The sequence below is a fragment of the Nycticebus coucang genome, chromosome 17 (assembly GCF_027406575.1).
Source record: "Nycticebus coucang isolate mNycCou1 chromosome 17, mNycCou1.pri, whole genome shotgun sequence".
NCBI classification, from domain to species: Eukaryota; Metazoa; Chordata; class Mammalia; order Primates; family Lorisidae; genus Nycticebus; species Nycticebus coucang.
Window position 1 is genome coordinate 56,865,283 of NC_069796.1, and position 13,039 is coordinate 56,878,321.

Here is a 13,039-nt window from a genome sequence, read left to right on the forward strand (position 1 = left end):
TCTTGCTTCAGCCCTGCACAGAGAGGACTCCCCCCGGGAGGGCTGCTGGCTCCGTCTTAGCAACCAGTCTCCCCCAGGTACAGAGCAAATATCAAAAAGGATGTCTGTACCTTTCCTGGAAGCGACACTCAGACCCACCTAAAGTCAGGGCCGCGGTGCCCACCCTATGGGGGTCGCTGTCTCTGGCTTTTTCCCCAGAGTGGGGGGCTCCTCAGCTACTTGGCCCGAGCCTCCTGCAGGCGAGGGGCTCCGAAGGTGGAGGGCATGTCAGACCATGCGGGCAGCTCGTGCTGCAGGGGAGTCCTCCAGGGGTAGAAAGTGTGGTTGACATTGTAGTTCAAGAGGCAGCTAAGAGACGCCATGTAGATGTCAGTGAATCGCGACAGGCACCTCAGGAAGTAAGTTGGGTTCTGGTCTGTGTGGAACAAGCTTCCAAACTGGGCGTTGAAGAAACTTTTGGTCATTTATCTCATCTCCTTTCGTTCTTTTTTCCACTCCTGCAAAACCAGCTGCGAGTCAGCATCTCTGTGAATCTGCATCTGTTCCAGTAACCCTGTCAAGGTCTGCAGCCGGGTCATGGTTTGGATGTACTGTTCTGTGTTCATGATTTTGAGCTCAGATCTCAACTCCGGGATGATGGCACCAGTCCTCCAGCCATGCTTTAGGGTCAAATCCGCCAAGTTGCTGTATATGTGGTCATCAAAATACAACACTTTGGATCCTCTCCAACCAGTAGGCTTCAAAAATTCATATAAATTACCCTGCTTGTAAATTTGGCCTTTCTGCAACTTGTGGATTTTATCCCAGAGTAAGACGCCTTTCTCATTCACCTTCCGGAAGGGTCTCCGCTTATCATTAAAGAAGTTCGGCTTCTCGGCCTGAACGATGACCACATCAAACAAGTCCCTCCAGTCTTTCCCAACAATATAACTCATCCCTTTGTCCACAAAGCTACTGGGGCTATTGGTGATGAGAAACATTTTCTTGCCATGATCAGCCAGTTTGGGCAACACTGCACGAGTCTGCTCAGCGTAGCAGATGTACTTATCAATATCTGCTTCGATTGCTCTGTACATAATTCCTTTGATGTGGACGTCTCGAATTGAGTCCTTGACATCCTTGTACAGGTGGACAGGCTCATAGTCGATGTTGTTCTTCAGGAAGTGCTCATTCACACATGACAGGAGGGTCAACTCGGGCAGAGAGAAGATGTCCATGAACTGCTTCATGGTGTTTCCGTGGGAACTCTTTCCAAAGAGGGACAGAGGGAGTGGGGTGGGGCCTTGGTGTGTGCCACACTTTATGGGGGCAAGACATGATTGCAAGAGGGACTTTGCCTAACAATTGCAATCAGTGTAACCTGGCTTATTGTACCCTCAATGAATCCCCAACAATTAAAAAAAAAAATCGCTCATCTGTTCCAAGGGCACATGGGACCCCTCGTACATGTCAATGACTTCTTCATTGGGGACGGCGCTGAGGCCTCTGTAGACAGTTCCCCGCTGGATGTAATGAAAAGCATCAATCTTCATCAGCACTGCCTGGTGTATGTCATAATGAAGTCCATGAATTGCAAAATTTGGGTCATACTCATACTTCTTGATTTCCACGGGATACTGGTGTTCATTGATGAGAAGGTCCCGAGCAGCATTAAATATCAGCGTGTGCAGGTGCTTTGAATAAAGCCCCAAGGTGTAATCATAATCGAAGCCTTAGATTTCAATGTCTGACAGGCTCGTTTCATTGTTTGAGAAAATGGCATCTGGATTCAACAAGTTGCTCATAATTGAAGGAACCAATTCTTCCGTGCTCCTTTTCGCCTCGTGGTAGCACTCCCACAGGTAGTGCTTCATGTCAGGCTCCGTCCCAGGTGCCGTGCGCAAGGGCCAAGCGGGGCCCGTGCACCGCTGCCCCGGAGCAGCGGACCTGCGGCCACCCGGCAGGGCCAAAGCCGCCGCCCTCGTCCCAGCCCCACGGGCCACCACCGCCACCGCCGCGGTGGTCATGCTTGCCACCACCACTTTGCGGTGGCGCCGCGGGGCCAGCGCTCTGCTGGCTCTCAGCACTGCAGGCTGGCGGCTCCCTGCGTCGGAACACGTGGCGGTGCCTCCTGGCCCAGGGCCACGGTGGGGCGGGCGGCTCAGCTGATTTTTTGTCAGAGCTGAGTGAGAAGGACTGAGTGTGTGAACAGGACAGTGTGCTAGAAAAAGTGGCCATTCGGCTGCTGTCAGCCTGTAGCTCTTCAAACAGCACGCTCTGGGCCCCGTCCCCACAGGGTTCCTGCTGCCTGGTGTCTTTGTACACTGATCCAGCATGCCTTGGCTGTAGAACCCCTTCCCACCGAGTTTTCTCCCTCAAAGCCTAGCAAGGATGGGACTTCTAAAATTAGCCAAAGAAAGCAGAAACTAATAGCAGTGGACACTGGGTTTAGGTTTCAATTTTCATGAAGGAAGCCAGTGGAAAGTATCAGGGAGAGTTGAAACATGACAGGGAATTTTCCTTTGTAATCAAATCTGAGGACCAGGATCTGGGTTCAGAGGGATGTTAAGGCAGCGTAGCTCAGAAGTGCGGTGTCCAAGGTTGTAGTCACTTGCCACCTGACAGTTTACGTTAGTACTTAGAGGTGGACTAGTCTGAATTGAAATGTATGGAAATGTAAAACATATACCAGATTTCTAAGACTTAGTGCAGAATAAGTAAAAAAAAAAAAAAAAAAAAAACCTCAATTTTTATTGATTTAAAATTGATTTTTACATGTTGAAATGCTGACATTGTTGATATACTAGGTGAAATAAAATGTATTATTAAAATTAAATTTAATAATTAATTTTTAATGAGGCTTTTAAAATTTCTAGATGTGGCTACTAGAGAAATATAAATTATGGTTTACTTCATATATTTATTGTACAGCACTGGTTTAAAGGTCAAGAATGCAGGCTCTGGACAGAGACAGACTCAGGATATCCTGGCTCTAAATCACTGACTGTGTGACCACAACAGCTTTTAGACTTTCCACAGAGACCCACTGTTATCTTTTCATTTTATGACACAACTCATTGTATACACGTGCACACACACACACAATTGTTGAAATACTGTCATCACCACTTGTGATGGGTTCTGATATATTCTGTTCCGTTTCATTCCCCTCGTCCCCCTCCCCTCCTATATTCTTTTCATTTTTGTCTATTCATTTTAAATTAGGCTTGCCATGGGTAGCTGAGTTAATTTCACAACCCATAAATGGGGGTCAAACTTTGGTTTGAAAATCCAGTCTTAACTTTTCTGTGTCTCAGCTCTCTCATCTGTAAAATGGAACACGTGCTGCTAGGATTTTTCTAAGACATTTTGAGAATATACATAAGCCAGTGTATGTAAAGCCCTAAGCACGACGAAGCACTTGATGAATGGAACTGTTATTCCACAGGGCCTTCGGATTTCCCTGTGTACACTTAGTTATGTAGGAAGAGCACATAATTGCTCTTAGTACTGAAGCTGTTTTGATTGGACCTTTCAATTTTATACTCTGCAAAATGTCATTTGATGTGAGCAAATTGAGCATTTTATAGTGGTAAAAGTGATTTTCAGGCCAGTCTTTCTTATATGGCACTTTATAAGATCTCTTCCCCCATTCTTCCCTGTGTTCCCTCTCCCCAAGGAGGTGGTGAATTCTCAGAGGACAAGCCTTGCTTCGTCTGTCTTCTTGCATCCTCCCCCTTCACACCTAGGATACAGAGGGGACATTTGCAGCACAGGCTTATGGGGTCACCAAATCTGAGGTGCAGGCCCTCACCCTGCCGCTTAGGGTGCTCTTTGACCTTTGTGTAGCTCCCAAACAAAGGCCTCTTGGCCTCAGTGTCCTCGGCTGTGACGTGGACTAATTACACCCTACTTCCAGCTCTGCCATGTAGACTAAAGGGCATGTCAAGCCTGTTGAGCCTGCCACAGGGCTGGACCACAGGACGTGGAGGTCGTGGTTGTCGCTGAATGAATTTCATGGCCTAAGCTTGGTAAGTGCTGAGCAGACTCCTAATTCCCCAATGTCACTCCCTGTGTACCACTCAGGGCACTCAGGGTTGAGGCACTTCAGCCTGATACTTTTGCACATTGGCTGACCCTCTTAGAACTCACCACGCACTCCTCTGGTGTGAGTGGAATATGTACATGAAGGCCATGTGCCCGGAACTGGGCTTCCTGAGCCTGGAACTTCCCATTGTATCAATCCCTACTGCTCATGTTTGCTCTTGCTCGGGCAGTAACGGAAGGTAACCTGAACCTACCAGGGGCCACTCCCTGCGGCCCCTGAGCCCTGAGCTGGGGTGTAGTTGGTTTGGCAAAGGTATCCACAGAGCAGGTGCAAATGGATCTGTCCCTAGAACCTGTTCACCCAGCAAGAGCAATTCCATGTACTCCACACACATTGTCCTTTAGCTGTGGCTGGCAGCTAGCAAGCCCAGCAAGTCACATCAACTCTCAAGCTTCTATTCAAAAAAATCTCTCAGAGGGTGGTTGTGAAGTTGCAAAGCAATTAATCCCAGGGCATGTTTAATGTGCTTTTACCATGCTCTGGGCCTGCACCATGCTGTGGAGAGGACATTGAATAAGATGGACAGAATGTTCCTCTTGTGGAGCTTGTCATGGGGTGGGAGGGGAGGTTAATCCCCTCCTCTTTGACTTCTTGGTGAAGGAAGGATTGCCACTCCAGGGTCATGGGATGGCTGAATGAATGACCCCTGATACTGGTCAAATGTCAACAGCAGCTTATTAGTTATGATACTCATTGAGAGACTTGTAATTTTATATATTCTTCCAAGGAACATTAAGGACACTGAAATGAAAGATGCATGTAGAAAATCTCACAGGAGAGGCTCTGTGTGATTGACTTATCAGTGTTGTAAGTGATGGCAAATGTAAGTGTTCAGAGTAATATTCTTCTCCATTATGGTTAGGAACCTTTTGAATTTTAGAAGTAAATTGTTTTACCAACTGCATATTAGGATAATAAAATACAGTGAGTTTTGAAATGCTTTTTAAGAAGTATGTGTGAACTTAATTTGTTTTAATAAAACAAAGTCATGTTTAATATAAAAAAAAAAAAGTAAGGGAGTTGCAGTTGGGAATAGAGTGAATGGCCAGGGGCTATGGAAGGCAGGCTTTGTAGCATCAAGAGGGTCTGGCACCCTTTGGTTCCCACAGGAGGAGGTGATTGGCTTGTTTAATAATTCCATGAGTTGACAGGGAATTGAAACCTCCTGCTTAGGGATAAGCAAGAAGGGAGGACCTCATCTGTGGCAGCAGAGTTGGGAGGGTAATTTGTGGTAGATCATTTGAAGGCCCCCTGCTTTCAGGTAGTAAGGCAGGTCTTAATATTGAACCTGAAGCCGACCATTCACAGGGGAGCAGGCACATGTTGAAGGTGCCTTTATAATGCAGGGCGATGTTGGTTCTGGCAGGGATGTACGTCTTTCAGAGTGCATCTAACAGAAAGTTCAGGAGGAGTTTGAAGAAAAGTTTCTTGGATTGGTCAGAGGACAGGGGATAGGTCACAAAGTGCTTCACCTGTACAGAAGGTGATGGTCAGAGTCTGGTGATATAAAGTGGCTTACAAGGTGTATGCCCCAGAACAGCTGCTCCTGAAGCATTCGTCACTTTCTCTCCCTCTTTATCTCCTGCACATTCTATCGAGCTCCCATCCCTACACTTATCCTTCATGACACTCTGCCTGGATCAGCTGTTCTCTGAGTGTGATTCCCAAGTCAGTAATATCAATTTCTTCTGGGGATTTGTCAGAAATGCAGATTCTTTTGTCCCTTCCCAGATGTATGGGTTTCAGAAACTCTGGGGCTGGGTTCCAGCAGCCTGAGTTTTAACTAGCCCTCCATGGGATTCTGATGAGGGCTGTTACCTGAGAACCACTTCCCTGGGTGACTCCCTGTTTGTTCAATGAACTCGACCCTCTCTACCTATAGAACGCCCTCCTCTGCATGGAATCTTTGCTGCCAACAGACTTGCTATCCTTGACATAGCTCACAGCCTGGAAAAAAGGCCATTTCCCAATGCAACCTTTCATAATGATCATTGGTTAAATTCATCTCCCCTGGTCCTATAAGCTTCTGTGGCATAAAATGTTCCAGTTATAGGATACTGCAGTCTTCATTGTACTCAGCTGCTAGTTAGTGTGTGTAGAGCATGGCCTTTGACAAAATGAATTTGAATTCTGAATTCGGATCCCATTTCTGCTATTTATCAGCTGTGTAACCTCAAGTGAGTCACCAAACTTTTCCAAACTTTAGATTATGCATCTGTAAAGTGGATATCATGACAAGAACCCCCTCCTACATTTGTTATGAGGATTAATGAAGTGATATAGCAAAGGCATTTGCACTATCTGGCATTTAGGAAGTGCCTGGTAAATATTAGTGGTTATTATTGAGCTTCTAGGCTTTGAATGCTGTCTTTGCTGTCTATTACCTATGAGGACTGAGAAAGGTACCTTCTTGGTGCCTCAGGTTCCTCATCTGTGAAAGGGCATAATAATAATATCAAACAAAAAATGTGTTGTGAGAAATAAATACGATGATGAATGCAAAGTGTTGGCACAAAGGAATCAAATTACAGTGCAGATTACCCAGGACTATTATAGTTCATAGTCCTTCTGCAGAAATCATTTCTTGGTACCCTGCTATGCCATCACTTGGAAAGTGCAGATGAGGTAGAAACACTGATCCTAAGACATGGGGTGCCACCAGCCTAACAGTAAGCCCTGCCTTTTTGGGGAAGTGCTCCCAGACCATCCATTCTTGTCTTTTTTCTTCTCTCCTCCTTTAGTGTCTCAGTCTCCGTAGACACCACTCCTGCCAGGTCAGTCAGTCTTTGCTTATGCTTTTCAGCAAGAAATTTTTTTTGTTGGATTTTAAATAGAGGAGAAGATTCTTTGGAGTTCACTCCTCTCCTCCTCCTGTGCCTGTGGAAGGAAAGATGTGCTCTTGGCAAAGCTGTGAAGAAGGTGATACTGATACTGGAATTTCACTCTTCAGTAGGTCCTTGGTCTCGGGGATTTGAAGAATGAATCCATGGACCACAGATCAGTGGTAAGATAAGACTTTTATTAGAAGTTAGAAAGTAAAAAAGCACCAGAGCTTCTGAAAGGGGGAAAGAACTGAAGAACTCCCTCGGGAGTCTCCATGTGGGCTCTTTTATCTAGGGGTCCTAGAGCTAGAGGATTACACATGGCCAGCAGTTGGTCCTTTACAGTCTTTGTCCCTGAGAAGGGATTAGGGTGTGTGCTCCTACCCGAGGTGAACCACCCCAAAAAACATCACAGGCTGCTTTGTTTATGATCTTATCAGAGCTCAGAGGGTATGTCCTGAAAAAGGCAGTATGCTTGTGCCTGGAAATGGGAGTCTGACCTCTGAGCTCATGTGGGCATAGAGAGTGGGGGGGCTCCCTATCTAGCCCTGAGTGGTGGAATCCTGTATCAATACTTTTCATTTTTTTTAAATTCAGGTATAACTGTGTACATTTATGCATTTGGGGTTATAACGTGCTGATTTTATATATAATGTGGAATGCTTACATCTAACTATTGACATAACTCCCTCTCCCAGCACATATCTAGGTTCCCAGAGATTTTTTTGTCATCAACAAGTACTCCGAGAAGTTCTGTAAGACCCTCATCCCCACCAGTGGACCACATTTTAGTCTTTATCTGACTTTTCTTTTCATTAAAACTTGCTCATTTGTGGTTCCATTCATTTAGCCTCATGTCATTTTCAAAGCTAATCTCATAAACGAATCCCAGGTATAGTGCTGATGGCTTAATATGAATTATATTCTATAAAATTATTCTCTCTCCTGAATGCTCTGTACTTCAGCTTTCACAATATTTTTTTCCCAGAGCTGCAACTGATATGGAAATGAAGTCCAGTGTTGAAGGGACGCTGGGGGCCACCAGGCATCAGAATGGGGGCATCATTCTTGTGTGCTAATTTAGAATGTGGTGGCTTTAGTCCATGGCCCTGAGTGCTGTCACAGTCTTGGTAAGACTACACAAAGTGAGTTTTCAGGCAGGCAGGGGGGAGCGGTGGTAGTGGCAGAGGTGCCTTAGCCCCTGAATGGCCATCTGTGACCTTACCTGAGCTGCTTGTTCCCTTCCAACTGTTTTGCTCTTCTGGTATGAAGATGTGGCAGTCTTTTTGTGCTGGTCAGTTTTTCAGTCAAATGGCAGAGGTGGGTTCTTCCCTCCCCATGGGAGTATAAAGGCAGCCCTCCATAGGGATGGTGAGTAGCACCTGTTAGTTTGGACCTAACCTCACTTATGCAGCTGGTCCTTGAATCTCTGCCCTTACCCCCATCCCTAACATAGCCTGGCCCCTTGATTCTATGTTGGTGCCTCATCTGTGTTTGGCACAAGGGACAGTGGATTTATTCTACTGGCTGTCATGACTTCCTGGCATTCTTTTATCTTGATTGTTACTTGCAGATTTCTTTCTAGTAAATACAGATTACCTGACACCTGCACTGTAGGCTAACAACTAATTAGAGCATAACCGAACTATTGCAAAACCATGTGGCCTCAAGCTGAAGGCGCAGGCTTAAATCCTTTCAGTTGTAATTTCAGTGGCGCATGCAGAGGGTTTTAGGAAGTCATTTTGCTTAAGTATTATGTCCTAGCTGGACCTATATTGTGATTTGGGTCCTCAGCACCTTCAGGATTGAGTCCTGGGAGGCATTTAAAGGTGAGAACTGCTCCTGATTGTTGATCATGATTCAGCGGCAGCTGGGAAGGGCATTGGCAGGTGTAAGGCCATACAGAGGATAAAGGGCAGAATTTCCTCCCTCTGGGCATGGGAGGCTCCTTGGTCATGGGATAAACCCTCACTTCTGCAGTGAGGGTCTCCACCACCGCTTAAACACCGAAAGACTTCCTGCTCTATTCTTCCCTAGCCTGACTTCATGGACTCCTTAGTAGCATTTCATAATTACTTATTTGTTTACTTCTTCTCCTTCCCCTGCTGTGTCCTTTTCAAGACAGTGCACTAAGTTTATTCATTCAACAAATATCTGTTGAGCTTGTACAGTGGGGCAGGCAACATTTTTGAAGCTGGGGATACAAAAGTGAATAAGCTAGAGAAGGTCTTTGCCTTCATTGAGCTTATGCTAAAGCAGAGGATGGGAGCATAAAATAAATAAAAACATAGCACAAGGAAATAGAGGAAAAATAAGGCAGGAAAGGGGGAGGAGTATGACAGGGAAGGTGTAACAGGAAGGGCGGTTTCTCTGTTGGATAGGGTGGTCAGTCAGGGAAGCTTATTTTATGACATGATAACTTAGTGGGGACCTACGTAAAGCAAGAACAAAGACTGTTTGGTTTGCTTTACTCACTGATGTCCCCAGTCCCTAGAAAAGGGTCTCAATAAATATTTGTGAAATGGAAAAATGAAAGAAGACATGAATGCATAGAGGAAAATGGAATCTAGATCTGTAGCTTTTCTTCTTGTGTTCTGGCTGTCCTTGGATGGGCATCATGCCGGTTTTCTTTGAGAAGCTCCCTCTGCTCTGAAGGCATGTGAGAGACAGTTGGAAACAGAGCTTTGGGCCAGTGGCTGAATGACCTGGGTTCTGTTTCCATGGTGACTTGCTATGCCTTTGCCTCAGTGTCTTTATTTGTGACATGGAGGTAGTAGTCTGATATTGTGTGGTGATGGAAGAAATAAGTGAATGAATAAACATATACATAATGTAGATATAGATAATACCTGATAAGTTGGGAATTTGTACCAGTTACTGTGTTATCATTTAATTTTTATAACAACCCCACAATCTTGGTTCTATTAGAAATCTCATTATATAGATGAGAAAATAGTAGGTCTCAACAGTTAAATAACTTCCACAAGGTAATACATTAGTAAATGGAAAGGCCAGGCTTCAAACTCAGTTCTGTCTGCTTTTGGAGTCTGACCTTTTAGCATAATTTGAGTACCACATCCCTCCCTGGATATATCTCTAAGCTGCCTTACTCTCTTTGGCTAATTATAGCTTAAATAGAAATATACTCTTTAAGTAGAACTCATCAATAATGGCAATTAATAATTTACTAATAACATTAATGAAGTGACAGCAATGCTGCGATTTTTTTCCCTGGAATTCTGCCTAACTGCATCTCCAGCTTATTTGATTTGCTAATACAGTTAAGTATTTGTGGAATAGACAAGGCTTCCCATGACACATTCAGAAAATACAGAGAGTAGCTCATTTATCTTTACGCTGCTTTAAAGATTGCCATTTGGAAGGATGAAGGACAAAATCTGCTCTCTCACCCTCTTGACCAGCATTTCTAACTCAGTCTCTGGTGAAGGGACACCATCTGCCAGCTCTGCTTTGGCTTAGATGTGAAGCCTTAGTGAAAGCTTGATTCCCATTCCATTATTATTAATGCACATTCTCAACTCATTTTGTGATCTGAGAGGAAGGCAGATTTAACCCCCATTTGCAGAAGAGATTGGTCACATCTTAGATGACTGTTTCTTGAAGAGTGGCCTGTGGACCTCCCATGGCCAGTTTGGTTGAAGAATTGACTAAAATACAGATTCCTGGATCCCACTGTATGTTCATGAAATTGGAACCTCTGTGGGTGGGGCCACCCAAGGTGCATGTTTAACAAGTCCCCCAGGTGATTTTAATGTTCAATAAAGTTTAAGAATTTCATTTTAAAATTCATATCAAGATGTACTTGCATAGCATTTAACAGATGATCCTGACGGATGATTCTGGAGCATATCCAGGAAGAATGACTAGGGCTGAAAGAGGGACTCACAACTCAGATGTTTGGGTGCCATTTTGAAGAATTTGTGGTGTTTACCCTGGAGAAGAGAAGATTTGGCTTCTTCAAATATTTGAAGGGTTGCCATGTGGAGAGGATTAGACTTGTTCTGCATACTTCTAGGAAGCAGAGCTAGGACCACTGAATCAGTAGACATTATAGTTGAGCAAATTTCATCCTAAGGAAGAATCTGCTAACAGAGTAGCCCAAGAACAGTTATTTCAAAGGGAAGTAACTTCTCTATCAGTCACTGGAGACATACAAGTTGGACATGAATTATTGCTTTGGATACAGGAGGTATTCATGTACATATAGAAGAAGGTTAGCATTTAACAAGGTACTTTCTAATGTCGGCATTTCATTGCTTTACAATCCTTTCCCTTCCATGTAAAAAAAGTTGTAATAAGATGTACGTGTGTGTGTACATACTCATAGGCAGGTATACATGCACTGTGTAAGTGTGCTTTAAGGGGAATTATGATTTACTTTGAGGAAAATTAGAAGTTAATTTTCTCATTATTCAACAAATACTTTTCTGAGTGCGTCCTATATGTCAAGTGCTATCCATGCACTGCTGCTTTACAATCGCTTAAGACACAGTTCTTGCTCAGAAAGAGACCTCAGAGTAGTGGTGGGGACTGACTCATAAACAGAAAATTATAATGATCTGTAGTAAGTGTAATGAAAGCAGCAGGCACAGGGGATTCTAAGAGCACCAAGAAGGGAAACCTGCCCAGCCAGGGGATGTGTAGAGTGGAGAAGAGGGGGTTAGGGTAGGATTCCTGGGGGAGATGGGTATGACTTTGACCATAGAGGGTGACCTGAGGAGGCCACGCAGAGAGCAGAGAAGGAACAAAGGCATTGGAGCAAGAATCACTGGGAGATGAGCAAAAAATGCTGAGAAAGCCTGGGCTTTGGGGGAAAAAAAGCATAAAACCATGAAGGCAGGAAGTGATACTGAGTGTAGAGATCCCTTGTCACTGGCAGACCTGTGTTTATGCTAAGAAACATGGCCCCTATCCGATAGGAGGTGGGGGTTCATCGAAAATGTTAAAACAAGGAAGTGATATGGAGTCATCTGGTCATAAGGGAGATCACTCTGGTGACATTTTGAAATCCTCTTGTTGGTATTATCTGATTTTGAGTAGGTGTTGACATGCCACTTGTGATCTTGTTGGCTGATTGTCATAAAGTCACATCAGAAAAAAGGTCTGTGAACTCAGAAGGCACAAGTCTCATTTCCTCACAGACTCTCCCTGTGGGAAATACTTGCTTCCAGATGGTGGTTCCAGCTTTCTGCCATGCTTCCCCATCACTGCCACCAAGCACCCAATATCACACCTTGGAGGTCATTGAGAAAGCTTGGCTGCAGACCTAAAAAGAAGGAACATCCTCAGCATGTTTTTCTGAATTCCAAGCACTTGCTGATATCCATCAGATACACTGGTGCCCAGAATACATGTGAGCATTTTCTTTGAAATTTTATTTTCTTTTTTAAAATTCCAGAATATTAGGGATGTTTTGTTTACATACTTGTTTTTGTACAGATTGAATCCAAGTTAAACCCATTAATTGTGCCCTTCACCCAGATAGTGTGCATGTGAACACTTTTGGTTTGGTATTCTAGACTTCTCTGCCAAGGCATAGGAAAAAGATCTTATTTTAAAATTTATTCCAAATATTTTCTCTCCTTTTAAGAATTTAGTACTTTTTCATGGATGAGAGGAGATGACAAATTAACTGAGAAATTCAAATATATTGCAGATATACCAGACTCCACTTACATGCATGAGCCCTGTTGGCCTCCATTTTGCCTGCAAATATCTCTGTCGACACAAACAGAGGTAACATACCTGCGGTGATTCTTTTCTTAGTTTACTTGTCCATAAGTAATGCACTTGTTGCAAGTAAGTGTGCCAAAAGGCCAATTCTTTCCTCCTCCTTTTTGCTTGTGAAGGTGTTTTGTCATGTTGCTAAGTTACCACACTGAAGCCTTCTACTTTGGGGAACAGAAGTTATTTTAAAACATCTGATGAACATCCTATCAGAAAACTTTTCTGCAGTTCAGTAAGGATCTGCAGCATGCTGAAGAGTGTGGATGGATAAGGGAAGAACCCAAAAGTTAGATTGCTTGAGGCCGGGAGTTAAAGAGTAGCCTGGGAAACATAGCAAGATCCTGTTTCTAATAAAACTAATAATAAAAAGAAAATTATCCAA

At 44.1% G+C, this 13,039-nt stretch overlaps 1 protein-coding gene across 1 annotated transcript; it reads right to left on the reverse strand.

Moving 5' to 3' along the window:
- Positions 1–215: 215 nt before the first annotated feature.
- On the reverse strand, positions 216–2,006 carry LOC128569002 (5'-nucleotidase domain-containing protein 3-like). The gene is given in 2 exon segments (XM_053567044.1): positions 216–1,258; positions 1,406–2,006. Coding segments are annotated over 2 exon segments (1,644 nt in total).
- Positions 2,007–13,039: the final 11,033 nt, after the last annotated feature.